A 14,027-nucleotide genomic window follows, 5' to 3' on the forward strand; every position below is an offset into this window, starting at 1 on the left:
GAGAGCAAAGCGAAAGCAGCGAGTGTGAACTTTAAAAAAAAAAAAAAAAAAAAAAAAAAAGCACAGTGAGAGAGTGTGGACGGAGGGATATATCGGATATATCTGTTAAGGGTTTAAAAGCACCTGCAACTGGGATTACAGGTGTTCTTGAGGCAGATAATCTCACTTGATGAATTGAGGATTAAACCTCAGTGAGCGGAGCCAATTAAAGAACTTTCTGGGACAAACTGGTTAGTATGTGGCAAGCGTGAATGGTGAGGAAGCTGTAAAAAAAATATAAGTGGCAATCTTTTTCTTTCTTTCTTTCTTTCTTTCTTTCTTTACAAAGGAGGATTAGGGCCACATGAAAATAAAAAAAATGCATGATATCAATCTAATTTATTTGGAGACTTAATTCTGACATTTGAGGTAGAATTCTGCTTTGATATCATAATTTGGGCTAGACCCTCCCTAACCCCTCTTTGTCTCATAATTCTACTTTAATCTAGGATATTCTGAGATTAACCTCAGAAGCCAGTCTCTTGAGTCACTGTGTTGTCCAGTTGGACATTTTTTTTTTTTTTTTTTTCCTTTTTTAAAGATTTGTTTGGGGAACATTTCTGCTTTATTAGACACAGACAAGGCAGAGAGGGGGCATGCAGGCAAGGGTCTGTGCAGGATTCAAACCCAGGACACTGCAGCGTAGCATTAGTATTACATGGTGTGTACTCTATATGGTGAGCCAGTGGGGAGGCCTCACCATGAAATATGGTTAAATCACTCATATATGCATGTGGGACAGATGATGACACCTCTGAGCTTTGATGACTGTGACTGTCCCCACACTGCCACCAGCAGGCCCAGGTGCCGTAACAGTGCCAGTGCAGCTAGTGATGGTTGTAAGGGCTGTAATTCTGTGACAGCTTTTGTGTTGGAAGAGCATGAAACCTTGCAATCTGGGTGACCCCTGACCTTTCCTCCTGTGCCACAAGCCGACAGCTGTTTGACATAACATCCTTGTTTTACTTTCAAGGACACCTTTTCCTCTCCAGGTACTTTTTTTTTTCACTCAATCATGACCAAGGCAAAAAGTGCCCAACAAACTATATGTAAAAATAAATAAATAAAATAAAAAAAATCAGTGTTTAGATGACTTCCAAAATACAAGAAAACACAATGACTTGTGGGAAACTGTACTGTACTGATAGTGCTTCTGTGAGAAGCACAATCAGGTGTGTTTGTCAGGAACAAGAATTTGAATTGTTTCACGGTGTTGGTATGTTACAAGGCAGCTCTTTGACACTAACTGAACACTGAGCAATTGTTTTAAAGCTACAATATGCAACTTTTCACCTGGTGGCAGGAAACTGATTGCACATCCTGCTCTCCTCACCCTTAGTTGGACATGCAAAGTTTATTGTGCATGAAAAACTGACAGACTAATAATGTACCATATTTCCTATTCATTTACTGTTATTTTTCTGTTTAAAAAAATGCACATTACAGCTTCACATTTTTGTTATTAGTTTGCGTTCAGTCATATCTCTGTGCACACTGCTTGTGCTGGGCTTCAAAACACAATAGTGCTGTGTGATAGCGCTCTGTTTTATCAGTGCATGCTCACTGTGTATTGTATGCGGCAGCGGGGTCAGAGGTACCGCAGACCCATGTGCTCTCACTCACTTGTTGCATTTTGCTCTACACTGTGTGACCTCGTTGCATCACCATTGAAACAGTTTTTCATGTTGGTGTCATGGTGCACTGCCTGCTTGACCAGCTCAAAGCCAGATACGGTGCAGTGTGGCAACAGCCTCTGTTTGCATTGTGCTGCTGTTGAACTTTCAAATACGTTTGGAGCCCGCTGAGTTAACCCTTCACAAAGTGTATTAGGCTAAATGAGCCTGCTGCACCAGAAGAAGACACTTAACTGGATTGTTTTCTTTCACTCAAGCTGAATCTTTTCCTCCAATTTCTACTTTGAAGAGTTATTAGAAATGTGATGGAGACATGTACAGAGTATGGCTTTGGATATAGTAGAGTGTACTGCACCAACATAATTATCAGATATAAATAAACAACAACCATTTCCCTCTAAATTTATTGGCAAATCATTTCAAATCATTTCACTTAAATTCGGGCAATAAATCTTTGCTGAGCATATTCAGTCAGGTTGACTGAATCCCCTGAATGGTTGGAAAGAATCCTGGAAGATATTGTAAAGAGTAAAATGCAGTTTGAGAATGACTGGCACGGTGACAGCCCCTCACTTGAAGTTAAGCACCTCTGTCATTTCCAGCTGTACAAACAATCACTGTGAGGCGTTTTCTCAAGTTCTAATCTGCATCAGAGTGTCAGACGTCTAGCAGTGCGTCCTACACAGACCAAGACACAGACTGCTGCTCCAGCGAAGGGACACTCCCTCTCTCATCTCCCCTTGTCCTCGGCAAATCACTCAGTCTCTTGTTGCATGGAAGAGTCCCCATCGTTGGTCTCCAGTGTTGCAGCGCTGCAGTTTGTCTTTCCATCCGTTCACGATGGCTAAATAGTCCTCTTCAGAGAACTCCTGCACAGGGTAGAGGCAGGCATGAAGAGCAAAAGACTGTCACACACACAGAATAATAACAATAATCCTTGTTTTTTTTGTTTTGTTTTGTTTTTTTTTAGCAGATTTCATTTATCAACAATTTGATGTGTTTCACAGCAGAATAAAATCAAAAGAAATGGAAAAAATAGAAAGCACACCACAGTAAAAGAGATATGATACTGATAAAAGACATAGAAAACTAATTCTTTGTTAAAAGCTAATCTTGAATATTCCATTGTTTCATGGACATGGACATACAATAGATAGGATGATGGAATGTCTTGTCTCTCTGTGTCTGTCTTTCTATGTGTGTGTGTGTGTGTGTGTCTGTGAGTGCATTCCTACCTGAATGAACTCATCCTTGATGGCCTCTGCTCTCTCCAGCTCTGTCTTAATCACCTGGATGAACTGAGCTGTCCGGTCCTCTGCTCGCACGTTGGTGAAACCAGCCTGCTCGATGAACTGCAGGCACACAGACAGAGGCACCGCCCGTTCAAGTAGTGCATCTAATGAGTGGACACACTATATACTTTTTCTGAGCTCCTTCTCTGAAAGAAAGTTTGGACATTTTGGGAGTTTGGCTTATAAGCTACTTTACCCAGTAGAGACTGGATCAGGTGTCACCAATTAGCAGACCTCAGTCCAATTCTGGACCCGACCATGAAACGGTTCAGAAACTTTTTATTGTGTTGTGTTGTATTGTGGTGATTGTATATCCTTATTTAATTATACAGCAGGAACCACAGACCCACATGTAGACTACATTCATATAGGCCTACAAATCTTATGATATGATGGCTTGAACCTTTGCTGGGGAAGAACTTTGAGTACTCAGACCTCCTAAAATTTTAACTGAATACCTCTGGACTGTACGAAAAACACGTCTGTGCTAAGGTGATTAGCATCATCCTTAAAAGTGACAAAAACAGAACTTATAGCAGCTACAAGTCAGGCTGACAGGCTTAAATAGGGGTTAAATAGACATAAATCTCGACAAAAACAATGCACTTTCAACAGCAGAATCCCCTGTTCTTGAGACTTTGAGCGCAAATTGTTTAATTTTCACAGGAAGAGGGTGACGTTTGCCAGATAGCAAAGGTTTTTTTTTTTTTTTTTTTTTTTTGGTGCTCTTTATTTGTGCTGGACTTTGCTACAGATAACTACTGCAAATTTGTTTTCTGAAGCTAGGAATCTACAAACCATGGAATATTCAAAATACCAACTATGAATGAATAAGATGTTTAGCTTCATACTTTGGATTATACTATTGCCTACAATTATTTACCATAATGACAGCTAAAGCCTTTTGCAGTGGACGTCATTTTGGCATCAATTCTGTCATCAGATATTGGGCGGGATAACCAATGGGCCAACTTCCATAAAGTTGCTTATATGGAACACCATATATTTAGGCTCCAGTCTATGTTTACCTTGCCATACTGTGCAGGTGTGTAGAGGATATAGCCTCTCTGCTTGACATAGGCCTGGAACTGAGGGATCCAGGGCTTCTCCCCACAGCAGTAGTCACTGATCAGCAGCTGGCCTCCAGGCTTCAACCATGACTGAACACAGGGAAAAGAGAATAAAACAACATGTAAGTCATAAAAGTTGGGCCAGGTTAAACAATAATGTAATGTTACAAGACACTGTGTGCCAAAGGAACTAACTGTTAGCCTTGATTGGTTCAAAAACTTGCTTGCAACATAATAAGTGTACATGGCTGCTAAATGAAAATTTCAGTTCTACTTCAAAGTTGGAGAAAAGTTTGTGATATGGAGCTAACCCCACTGAGGAAACTTTGAGGCACTCACATGGAAGCGTTTGAAGAGGGCCAGCTTGTCGGCTATGTGAAGGATGGTGTCTCTGCTGTAGATCACATCAAAGGAGCCTTCTGGGAATGTCCGCTTGGTGGCATCGGCCACTTCAAAGTGGACCTGAGGCAGAGGGAGGGTGGTTTCTGATTATTCTTTTAATGATACACTATCCTGTCAATGGTCAAGAGAGCACTTGTTGTTCTCAAGCAGGATGATATTAAGTCCTGAATCCCATGCTTTGACTTTCAGTAGCATTACCAAGTTTTGGACAGTTAACTTTCATTTGACTGATCACATCATAACCATCAGACTTACTAATGGCAGCTTCTCAGCTATCGCCCTCTCCATTGCAATGTCAACCATGTTTTCTGACAAGTCCAAGCCAAGTACCTCCACGCCAAATGTCTGAAAAGTAATGGTCATCGTTATAGTCCTCATTATTGATGAAATTATCAGCAACATTCTTGTATTATCATGACCAGTGTCATCATCACTGTCACTGTTTCCTTTGATCTCACCTTTGCCATGTAGAAGTTTCCTCCACCAATTCCACAGCCAATGTCCAGCACCCTCTGGCCTGGCCTCAAGTTCAGGAGGTCCACAAACTCCTGTTACCACAAATGACAAACAGATTAATTTGTTATACTCAAAGACCTGTCGGTGAAAAAACAACACCTTGTCACACCTATAGTTGGGTAAATAAGGACTAGGAATAAGACTGAGGTCCAATTTTAATGCCATAGTATAGATTTCCACATCTCCTTCCTTATCATTTTTAGCAATACTCTGTATGTAGGCCTACCATGCTGAAAATATAGTTCCACCACAAAGTCCAAAAATGCAGGAATCAAAAAGTTTCAGATTCATACCCATATTTGGACAATACATTGAAATTTCTTTTTTGGGAGTAAAAATATTTCCTGCTGTTACTTGCTTTAGTTTTTGGTTTGTTAAATTAATATACTTTTCCAAAAGCGGGTTGTTCAGGCAATTTTTTCTTTCATAGTCTGAAAAGTTAACATGTTTCTTTCTTCCTCAGGATGCTTTTAAATTTTGCTATTACAATATCGAAATCGGCTCGGAACGTCTTTGGTTTTTAAAATGCTGTCCAATCCAAAACCGTGCTTGCTGATTCTTTTCTGCTACAGACATTTCTGAGACCCAGTAGCAGTGCCAAATCTGTGGTCTTTTCTAGAGTTGTCTTCATACCTTGGTCGTGCTGGGCCCACCGGTGCTGACGTATCCAGCCCCAAACATCTTCTCATAGCGCAGGATTCCACGGCGGGTGTACTGCTGGTTGTCCAGAAACTGCTGGAACGTGGTGAAGCCGCCCTGGGTGGCAGAGGAGCGGGAAACTTTCTCCAGCAGCCAGCAGATCTGATTCTGGTTGTTCTTCATCTGAAGGAGGAAAAGTTGGAGGAGGGTGGGACAGGATGAGAAAGGCAGGAGAGAGAGGACAGGATGATATTTCTTCATCAGGTGCAACTGAGCCAGAAAAATGTTGTATGCATAGTCACATCATTTGCACACTCAGTTGCATTGTCTCATTTGACGGTCATACCTTTACATAGGTCTGAACTTTCTTTGTTAGCACTATGTCGAACCCAAACTTTTCTGCTCCCTGTGGCTCCTCCCACTGAGCTGATGTCATCAGGTGGCTGTATTGTGCCTGTGTGCGGTAGTGGGTGGGGTTGAAGTCCCTCTTACAATCACCTGGATATAAAAATCAATGTTTCTTTACGTTGTGGTAAAAATGATGAAAATGATATATCAAGTACATTTGTTAAGTCCTTGAGGTATGATTTTTCCCTTAAATGTCCCTTTAAGTAGCTTCAGTCTTACAAAAGTGATGGAAAGAATGATGCATGGCAAAATGTTTCCACCTAAAGAAGATATTTAGCCCTGTTTGGTGGGTGTTACGCAAGGGTGAGGTGAGCTGATTTACCTCCCTTCACTGTAAAGCATTTTGTGTATCTAGATACAGTGCTATATAAATGCAATCCATAATTATTATTTACTGTTGAAGGAAATCTGGGTTTCCTTCAAATAAATGTTATCTAATGTTCTGCATCTAATGCATTTTAACCTTTTTGAGAAAGCACATCCTTTGGATGTCTTATCAAATTTAAAATAAATATCTCTGGGTCTAATAAAGCTCTCATGCAAACTATTGATGGGACCAGCAAGGTTGTACTGTAACACTCAACTGCAAGACTCAACTGAGAAAGTCAGCGAAATTTCTCTTAAAATCTTATTTTATCAGTTTGTAAGTTTGTATTTATTAGTTTGTAAGTAGTTTGTAACAATAATGCCTTGCACTGCACACTTCGGTCATCTTTGCCCTCCTTCCCTGTGAAGGCTGACCGGTGAATGTGGATGTGTTTTAGGTCTATGGCTTGAAACAGACGAAACATAAGTGTGACATTTTTACAGTAAGTTCAGTACCTGACTGGTGGTTGCAAGACTCCCTGAAGAAGAAGAACCCTCCAGGCACCAACCAGCTCAGCATCTTCTCTATCAAGGACTTCAGCTCCTCGTCACACAGGTACATCATCAGCCAGTTGGAAAAGACAATGTCGAAGCTGAGGAGACCATTAAAGCACACATGAATACACAGGTTACAGCTGAACATGATCAGGTACACCTTTTCAATTGGTAATGTTTTCCTCACTGCAACTTAATTAAATTTGTCTTATTTACATTTGTCAGTGCTTTAAATTTGATATTACATTGTCATTTCCTCTGAAATGATACTGCATGCCTGGACCCGGCTGTGCCTTTGGTCTTTACGACAAAAGCTAAGAGGAAATGCTAAGAGGCCATTTCAAGTAAACTTGATAACAACTGTGAGGAAAAACAACCAACTAAATTCCAAAATGCCAAGCTGCCCATTCATTTTACACCTGAGCAAAAAGGTACACTTTGTTTGGGCCCATTATTTCTGCAGCACAGAGCTGCTTACTGTGCTTAGGAAACCAAGGTAAATCAAACTTCCATCTTTATAGATATAAAATTTTTGACCTGTTTTTGGGAAAGTCCAGCTTTGTGACGTCAGCCTGGATGAAAGTGGCGTTGCTATAGTGACCATTATCCTGTTTGTTCCTCGCCACAAAACTTTCCATAAAGTCGACGGCAGTCACATGGTTGGCTTTGGTCAGCAGGTGGCTGGTGAAGCGACTGCAGAGACACAGGGGAGTGTTTGATGTGCCTGCGTATGTATGTGTGTGTGTGTGTGTGTGTGTGTGTGTGTGTGTGTGTGTGTTTGCATAAATCAACATGACCTACACAGAGTTGTAAAACTGAACTCACATGTCCTGTGGGTTGGTGGTGAGATTCACCAAGGACACATTATCAGAGCATATGTGAACCAATATGACCTCTCTCACTCTCTCTCTCTCACACACACATGAACACACACTCACACATTGCCACTCTCCCTTCTGACAGACTAACCATGCATACACATGCACACTTACCCAATTCCAGCTCCCAGCTCTAGCACCCTCTTTCCGGCCATGCAGGGCAGCAGGGAGAGGATCTCAGGCAGCTCCTCTTTAGTCAGCTCTTTGGCGTGGGAGTCCAGCATCATCTCCTCCACGGTGGCCTCCTTAGAGTGCTCCTTCCAGAACTCTGTCATGGTGGCACGGACTGTCAAGGTGCCACACAGGAGAAGATGACGAGGACAAATTATATGGCAACTGTATAGTACACAGAATTGGGTAAAACGTAAATAGAATGAGGCTAAATAGCAACTGCAGTAATGGTACTATGGATGAGAATATGAATTTAAATGTAAAACAATAGCGCTATCGGCTCAGCTAAGATTTAAATAGACTTGAGCACTGAAGACAAAGTGACAACTGCTGACTCATGAATGCCTGCTCAGCAAATTTCTGTAATCAAATTGGATATAAGCATTTTAGTATTGCATTATAATTAGAGGAAGTCTGGAAGAACTCTAAATGGCTTCTATAACAGGTTGTACTAATTGCATTTCCTCAGACATGCTGTGCCAAAATTGACAACCCCCATCTGCAAATTTCCCTATCAAGTTGTAAATAAATAAATAAAAGCAAAATGATCTCAGATGACCTTGAATCTTTATTTTTGGTTCATTTCAACATTGCATGCAACTGAACTTTTGAACTAAAATTCTTCAAACCTAAAACCCCATGGAAGGCAAGTCTGGCACACAGATTAACAATCTGTCAAATCTGATTACCACAACCTCAAAACAATACACCAATGTGGCAACTGTACAGCAACAATGTTGGATGAATTTTCCCACAATACAGTGGTTATGATATACTGCACTTAAGTCCTCCTTTAGCTACAAGCTCACAGACAATTTAGAAACAAGGAATTCACCTGCTGCAGTTTTCCCTGCCTGCCAAGTAGGAGCCAGCTGACTAGACAGGCCGTCAAAATAACTGGTTTGACTGTATTCCAGTGGCTGTTGCAATCACCACACTAATTATTTAACAAGACACTTCCCAGCTGCCAGTTAAAAAAAAAAAAAAAAATTGGGAGGAACTCTCAAGCAAGTGAAGTGAAAAATCCCAGCTTTATCCAGGCTGCCAAGTAGCTTCAATTCTTATTGCTGGAGTAAACATTTCAGCAGGCTTTACAGTGCCAAAAGAAAGATCCCTCATACATGAGTCATGGTAGTGGCAAATTAAGTAAACACCACATAACTGTTGATCAAGAGTACTAGTCAGCTTTGGTCTGTCATAACGTGTTTATGGTAACAGATACCTGGTGGGAAATAAATCAGCAGGTACACTATGAACTCCAGTCAGTCATGATCAAACAAGACAAAGACATCAGCAGAAGAGCAACATAATATATACATATATGAACATACATATAATAACTGACATAATTAAGATTTCTGTCAGTCTAAAATTGTGGGTCAGCTCTATTCTTCTGATAAAAAACTTGAAAAATGACACTGAGTAGGGCTTACCCTCTGCTATCCCTGATTATCTACAGTTAAAGAAGAGTGTTTATCTTTCAAGCAAGCCATAATACACAGATCATTTGACAGCTGACAGCTCCAGTGAGTCAGTGATACATTCCAGCCCAGCATTCACAGCAGTAAAGGATTACTTCCACCAGCTGAATGAACAATTTGGACAGAGCAGTATATGGCAGCACCAGCAGCCAAGCCAGTCCAAACCTCTGCGTCCAACATTACCACACACTTAAACACACGTTTGAAGTCAATCCCCCACCATCACCCAGTTTCACCCTGCTCATACCTTTCTCCATGTTTGGCTTTGGTTGATTTGTATTGATTGAGAAATTACTCTACAGGCCTGGGCAGTCTGCTCAATTAGCCTAACGATCGTCTGAATTATAAGGAGGTTATTATCAATAAACCCTCTGTGGCAGGCTGCACCTCGTGGTGGTGTTTAAATAACGTGACCACCATGGCGCACAGAGGAGGTGGTCGCCAGGTGGAACGCTGACCACTGGGATGCGTCCGATGTGAGGGGAGGGAGCGAGTGCGCATGAATAATCATTGTAGGGAAAAGGGTCTGTGGACGATCATAAACGCCATGGGAATTCCCTCACCTCCTTATTACATCAAGCCCTTGGCTATCGCTGCATACAAATCATCCGAGAGCGGTCAGCTACAGATAAGCAGGTGTGCTGTCATCCAGAGAGCACGGAGTAAACTGGAGCCCACATAGCTCGTCATTCAGAAGTTGATTTGCACGAAGAGGCATAAAGCTGGAAATTAAGAGTAAGCGCTGTTCGCTCTTACCGGGGTCCCGGCTCCTCTTCTCGCCTCAGTTCTGCTGACACGTAGGAAATGTCCCGTGTAGCATGCGCCGATTGCGCAATTGCCTCATGCTGCAGCTTAAAACCCCTGTTCTGTTCAAGTACAGCTGTGGAGAGCATTGTGGTGGCCGAAGAGGCGTGCCTAGAGTAGCCTTGCTTTATTGATTCAGTTAAAAACGTACAGTAGGTCATGTCAGAGAAAAAAGAATTGGTTGAAGCAATAAGCCACAGATCAGGAAACATTGGGCTATTGCTTTAATAAACTGGCTATTGCATTACATAACACTGATATTTAAAAAAAAAAAAAAAAAAAAAAAAATCAAGAAATCTTTGATTTTCATTCTGTAATAATTCTGCGTTTTTTTTTTTGTTTTTTTTTTAACCCTAGCAAAATAGTTCTTGAACAGCAGCCAAACAAAGTAATTGCTGAGTATGACAGAAGTAGGCCTACCAGTTTGAGTAGTGATCCGGTTAGCACTTATATTTAAATACTTACAATCTTAATTAATATCTAAATTAACCATGATGCAGCCACAGGTGTACATGGATTAAGTACGTCACAATCAGGTGTGTGTATGTATCCTGAAATTAACCATGATGCAGTCACAGTCGGGTGTTTGAATCCTAAAATTAACTGTGATGTAGTCACGGGTGTGTGTGTAGCTGTGATGCTGCCATATGTGTGTAGTTACAGTCCCAATATCTAAATTAGTCACAGGTGTGTGTTGACGGTGCATTTGAATTGAAATGTCACTAGCTCAACCCATTAGGACTGAAAGAGCAGCAGATAAACAGAACTGTTTACACATTAGGAATCTGTGACCCTGTGTGCTGATGCCTAAGTTCAGGGCCGGAGTGGGACTCATTTTCAGCCCTGGAGTTTCATGCCTCAGACCGGCCCACTTTAGATCACGACCTATTATTATTAAAATCAAAAAATATAACGGGTCACTACTATCGTTTGAGCATAGAAAGTGGTTGTATTGGAACTAATGCTTGCTTGTTCTCACACTCTGTTACAACAGCTCACCTGTTCCTTCCATACTGACAGGAGCAATCCCCACATCACCACTGGCTCCTGGCTCTGCTTCTGACACCAAATCACATTTTTGAAATTGTCATAATTCTCAGCACAAATCTTCCCTTTTTACAAAGCCTTCTGATCAATTCAGGTCAGTTTCATTAATGTAGTGCTGAATCATCTAGCATCTCAGGACACTTTTCATATAGAGCAGGTCTACACCATACTCTTCATTATATTAATTCTAATAATCATTCAATGAGCAATCCTACCTGCCCACTCTGGACTTGTGGGCTCATGGCTGGTGCTTGGTGCTGGATCTTGCTTCTGACTCTGAGGGGCTACAAGACAAAGTTTCCCGGTTATGTGGCGTTGCATCATACTATTATTTAAATTATATAAGGTTATGTTATATGCAGGGACGGTTTTTGCTATGGGCAATGTGGGCAACCGCCCAGGGCGCAATCTACTTGGGGGCGAACGAGTGCCCTCCAAAAACAAACAAACAAAAAAAAAAGAAAAAGAAAGAAAAGTGCGTCCTCAAAAAAAAAAAAAAAAAAAAAAAAAAAAAAAACAATCGCTAGTTTTCTAGACTACCATATTGACCCGCATAAAAGACGACCCTGATTTTAAGACAACCCCTCTTTTGCAAGACGCTTTTTCGGAAAAATAGGCTACTTTTTATATGGACAAAATCTTGTTTGAATAAAAAAAGACACCGGCCTGCATCAGGCAGGTCGGCCGCGGCACCGGTCGGTATCGGGCGGGGTGGCCGCGGCACCGGCCTGTACCGCCCGGTCAGGTCTGTCGGATCTAACAGGTGAGCGGCCGGCGCCGCGGCCGACTGCCGCCGCAGTAGGAGTAGTAACATGGAAGGGCGCAAGCCAGTAATTTCGCCTAGAGTCACTGTGTTGTCCGGTTGGACATCAGTTATGTCCAGAGCATCATACCGTATTTCACCAATTAATCGCTGGGCCGCAAATAGCCGCCTGGTTCTTATAAACACCTGGAGTCTGCGCCCGTTTTGCGTATTAAACGCCCACCCAAATAACCGCCGGGGTGATTATTTGCATTATATTGAGGTAACCCAAAATAAGGCTATTCACCTTATTTTTACAGAAGTAAACAGTTAGCCGCACAGTAACTGTGCGGCACTTCCGTTTTCTGTCAAAATAAGAGAGCTAGCTAACGTTAGAAAAAAGGGTGTACCGTAATCTGAAATGACCAACTATAAATTTGTTGGACAGTAACTGTCATCTCCATAATGGCCTGGTGCAGGTCTGTGCAAAAATAAATAAAGGCCTGCAGCGAATAGCCGCCTGGTTCTTCTAAACGCCTGGGGTCCAAGTTGATTTTGCGTATTAAACGCCCGGGCGATTAATTGGGGAAATACGGTATTTCCAAATATGTTTGATGCACAACCAGTTTTTTTTTTTCTTTTTTAAAGATTTGTGTGGGGAAAGGCAGAGAGGGGGGGCATGCAGGCAAGGGTCTGTGCAGGATTCAAACCCAGGACACTGCAGCGTAGCATTAGTATTACATGGTGTGTACTCTATATGGTGAGCCAGTGGGGAGGCCTCACCATGAAATATGGTTAAATCACTCATATATGCATGTGGGACAGATGATGACACCTCTGAGCTTTGATGACTCTGACTGTCCCCACACTGCCACCAGCAGGCCCAGGTGCCGTAACAGTGCCAGTGCAGCTAGTGATGGTTGTAAGGGCTGTAATTCTGTGACAGCTTTTGTGTTGGAAGAGCATGAAACCTTGCAATCTGGGTGACCCCTGACCTTTCCTCCTGTGCCACAAGCCGACAGCTGTTAGACATAACATGCTTGTTTTACTTTCAAGGACACCTTTTCCTCTCCAGGTACTTTTTTTTTCACTCAATCAAACTATATGTAAAAAAAATAAATAAATAAATAAAATAAAAAAAATCAGTGTTTAGATGACTTCCAAAATACAAGAAAACACAATGACTTGCGGGAAACTGTACTGTACTGTACTGATAGTGCTTCTGTGAGAAGCACAATCAGGTGTGTTTGTCAGGAACAAGAATTTGAATTGTTTCACGGTGTTGGTATGTTACAAGGCAGCTCTTTGACACTAACTGAACACTGAGCAATTGTTTTAAAGCTACAATATGCAACTTTTCACCTGGTGGCAGGAAACTGATCGCACATCCTGCTCTCCTCACCCTTAGTTGGACATGCACAGCTATATCCATGCAAAGTTTATTGTGCATGAAAAACTGACAGACTAATAATGTACCATATTTCCTATTCATTTACTGTTATTTTTCTGTTTAAAAAATGCACATTACAGCTTCACATTTTTGTTATTAGTTTGCGTTCAGTCATATCTCTGTGCACACTGCTTGTGCTGGGCTTCAAAACACAATAGTGCTGTATGATAGCGCTCTGTTTTATCAGTGCATGCTCACTGTGTATTGTGTGCGGCAGCAGGGTCAGAGGTACTGCAGACCCATGTGCTCTCACTCACTTGTTGCATTTTGCTCTACACGGTGTGACCTCGTTGCATCACCATGGAAACAGTTTTTCATGTCGGTGTCATGGTGCACTGCCTGCTTGACCAGCTCAAAGCCAGATACTGTGCAGTGTGGCAACAGCCTCTGTTTGCATTGTGCTGCTGTTGAACTTTCAAATACGTTTGGAGCCCGCTGAGTTAACCCTTCACAAAGTGTATTAGGCTAAATGAGCCTGCTGCACCAGAAGAAGACATTTAACTGGATTGTTTTCTTTCACTCAAACTGAATCTTTTCCTCCAATTTCTACTTTGAAGAGTTATTAGAAATGTGATGGAGACATGTACAGAGTA

General features: G+C 41.7%; 1 protein-coding gene across 2 annotated transcripts; it reads right to left on the reverse strand.

The window, feature by feature from the left end:
• Window positions 1-2,074: 2,074 nt before the first annotated feature.
• On the reverse strand, window positions 2,075-10,435 carry pmt (phosphoethanolamine methyltransferase). Of its 2 annotated transcripts, none has more exons than XM_030061926.1 (12): window positions 10,148-10,435; window positions 7,854-8,025; window positions 7,399-7,554; window positions 6,823-6,959; window positions 5,939-6,090; window positions 5,587-5,775; window positions 4,896-4,985; window positions 4,693-4,782; window positions 4,375-4,497; window positions 3,994-4,125; window positions 2,909-3,025; window positions 2,075-2,542 (listed from the first exon to the last, which is right to left on the reverse strand). In XM_030061926.1, the coding sequence occupies exons 2-12, from the start codon at window positions 8,012-8,014 to the stop codon at window positions 2,432-2,434; spliced, it is 1,458 nt and encodes a 485-aa protein (XP_029917786.1). In that variant the 5' UTR covers window positions 8,015-8,025; window positions 10,148-10,435; the 3' UTR covers window positions 2,075-2,431. The 2 variants fall into 2 exon arrangements, with proteins under 2 accessions (XP_029917786.1, XP_029917785.1); XM_030061925.1 differs by lacking the exon at window positions 10,148-10,435 and adding an exon at window positions 9,639-9,724.
• Window positions 10,436-14,027: the final 3,592 nt, after the last annotated feature.

Source organism: Myripristis murdjan, chromosome 10 (assembly GCF_902150065.1).
Source record: "Myripristis murdjan chromosome 10, fMyrMur1.1, whole genome shotgun sequence".
In the NCBI taxonomy this organism is placed as follows: Eukaryota; Metazoa; Chordata; class Actinopteri; order Holocentriformes; family Holocentridae; genus Myripristis; species Myripristis murdjan.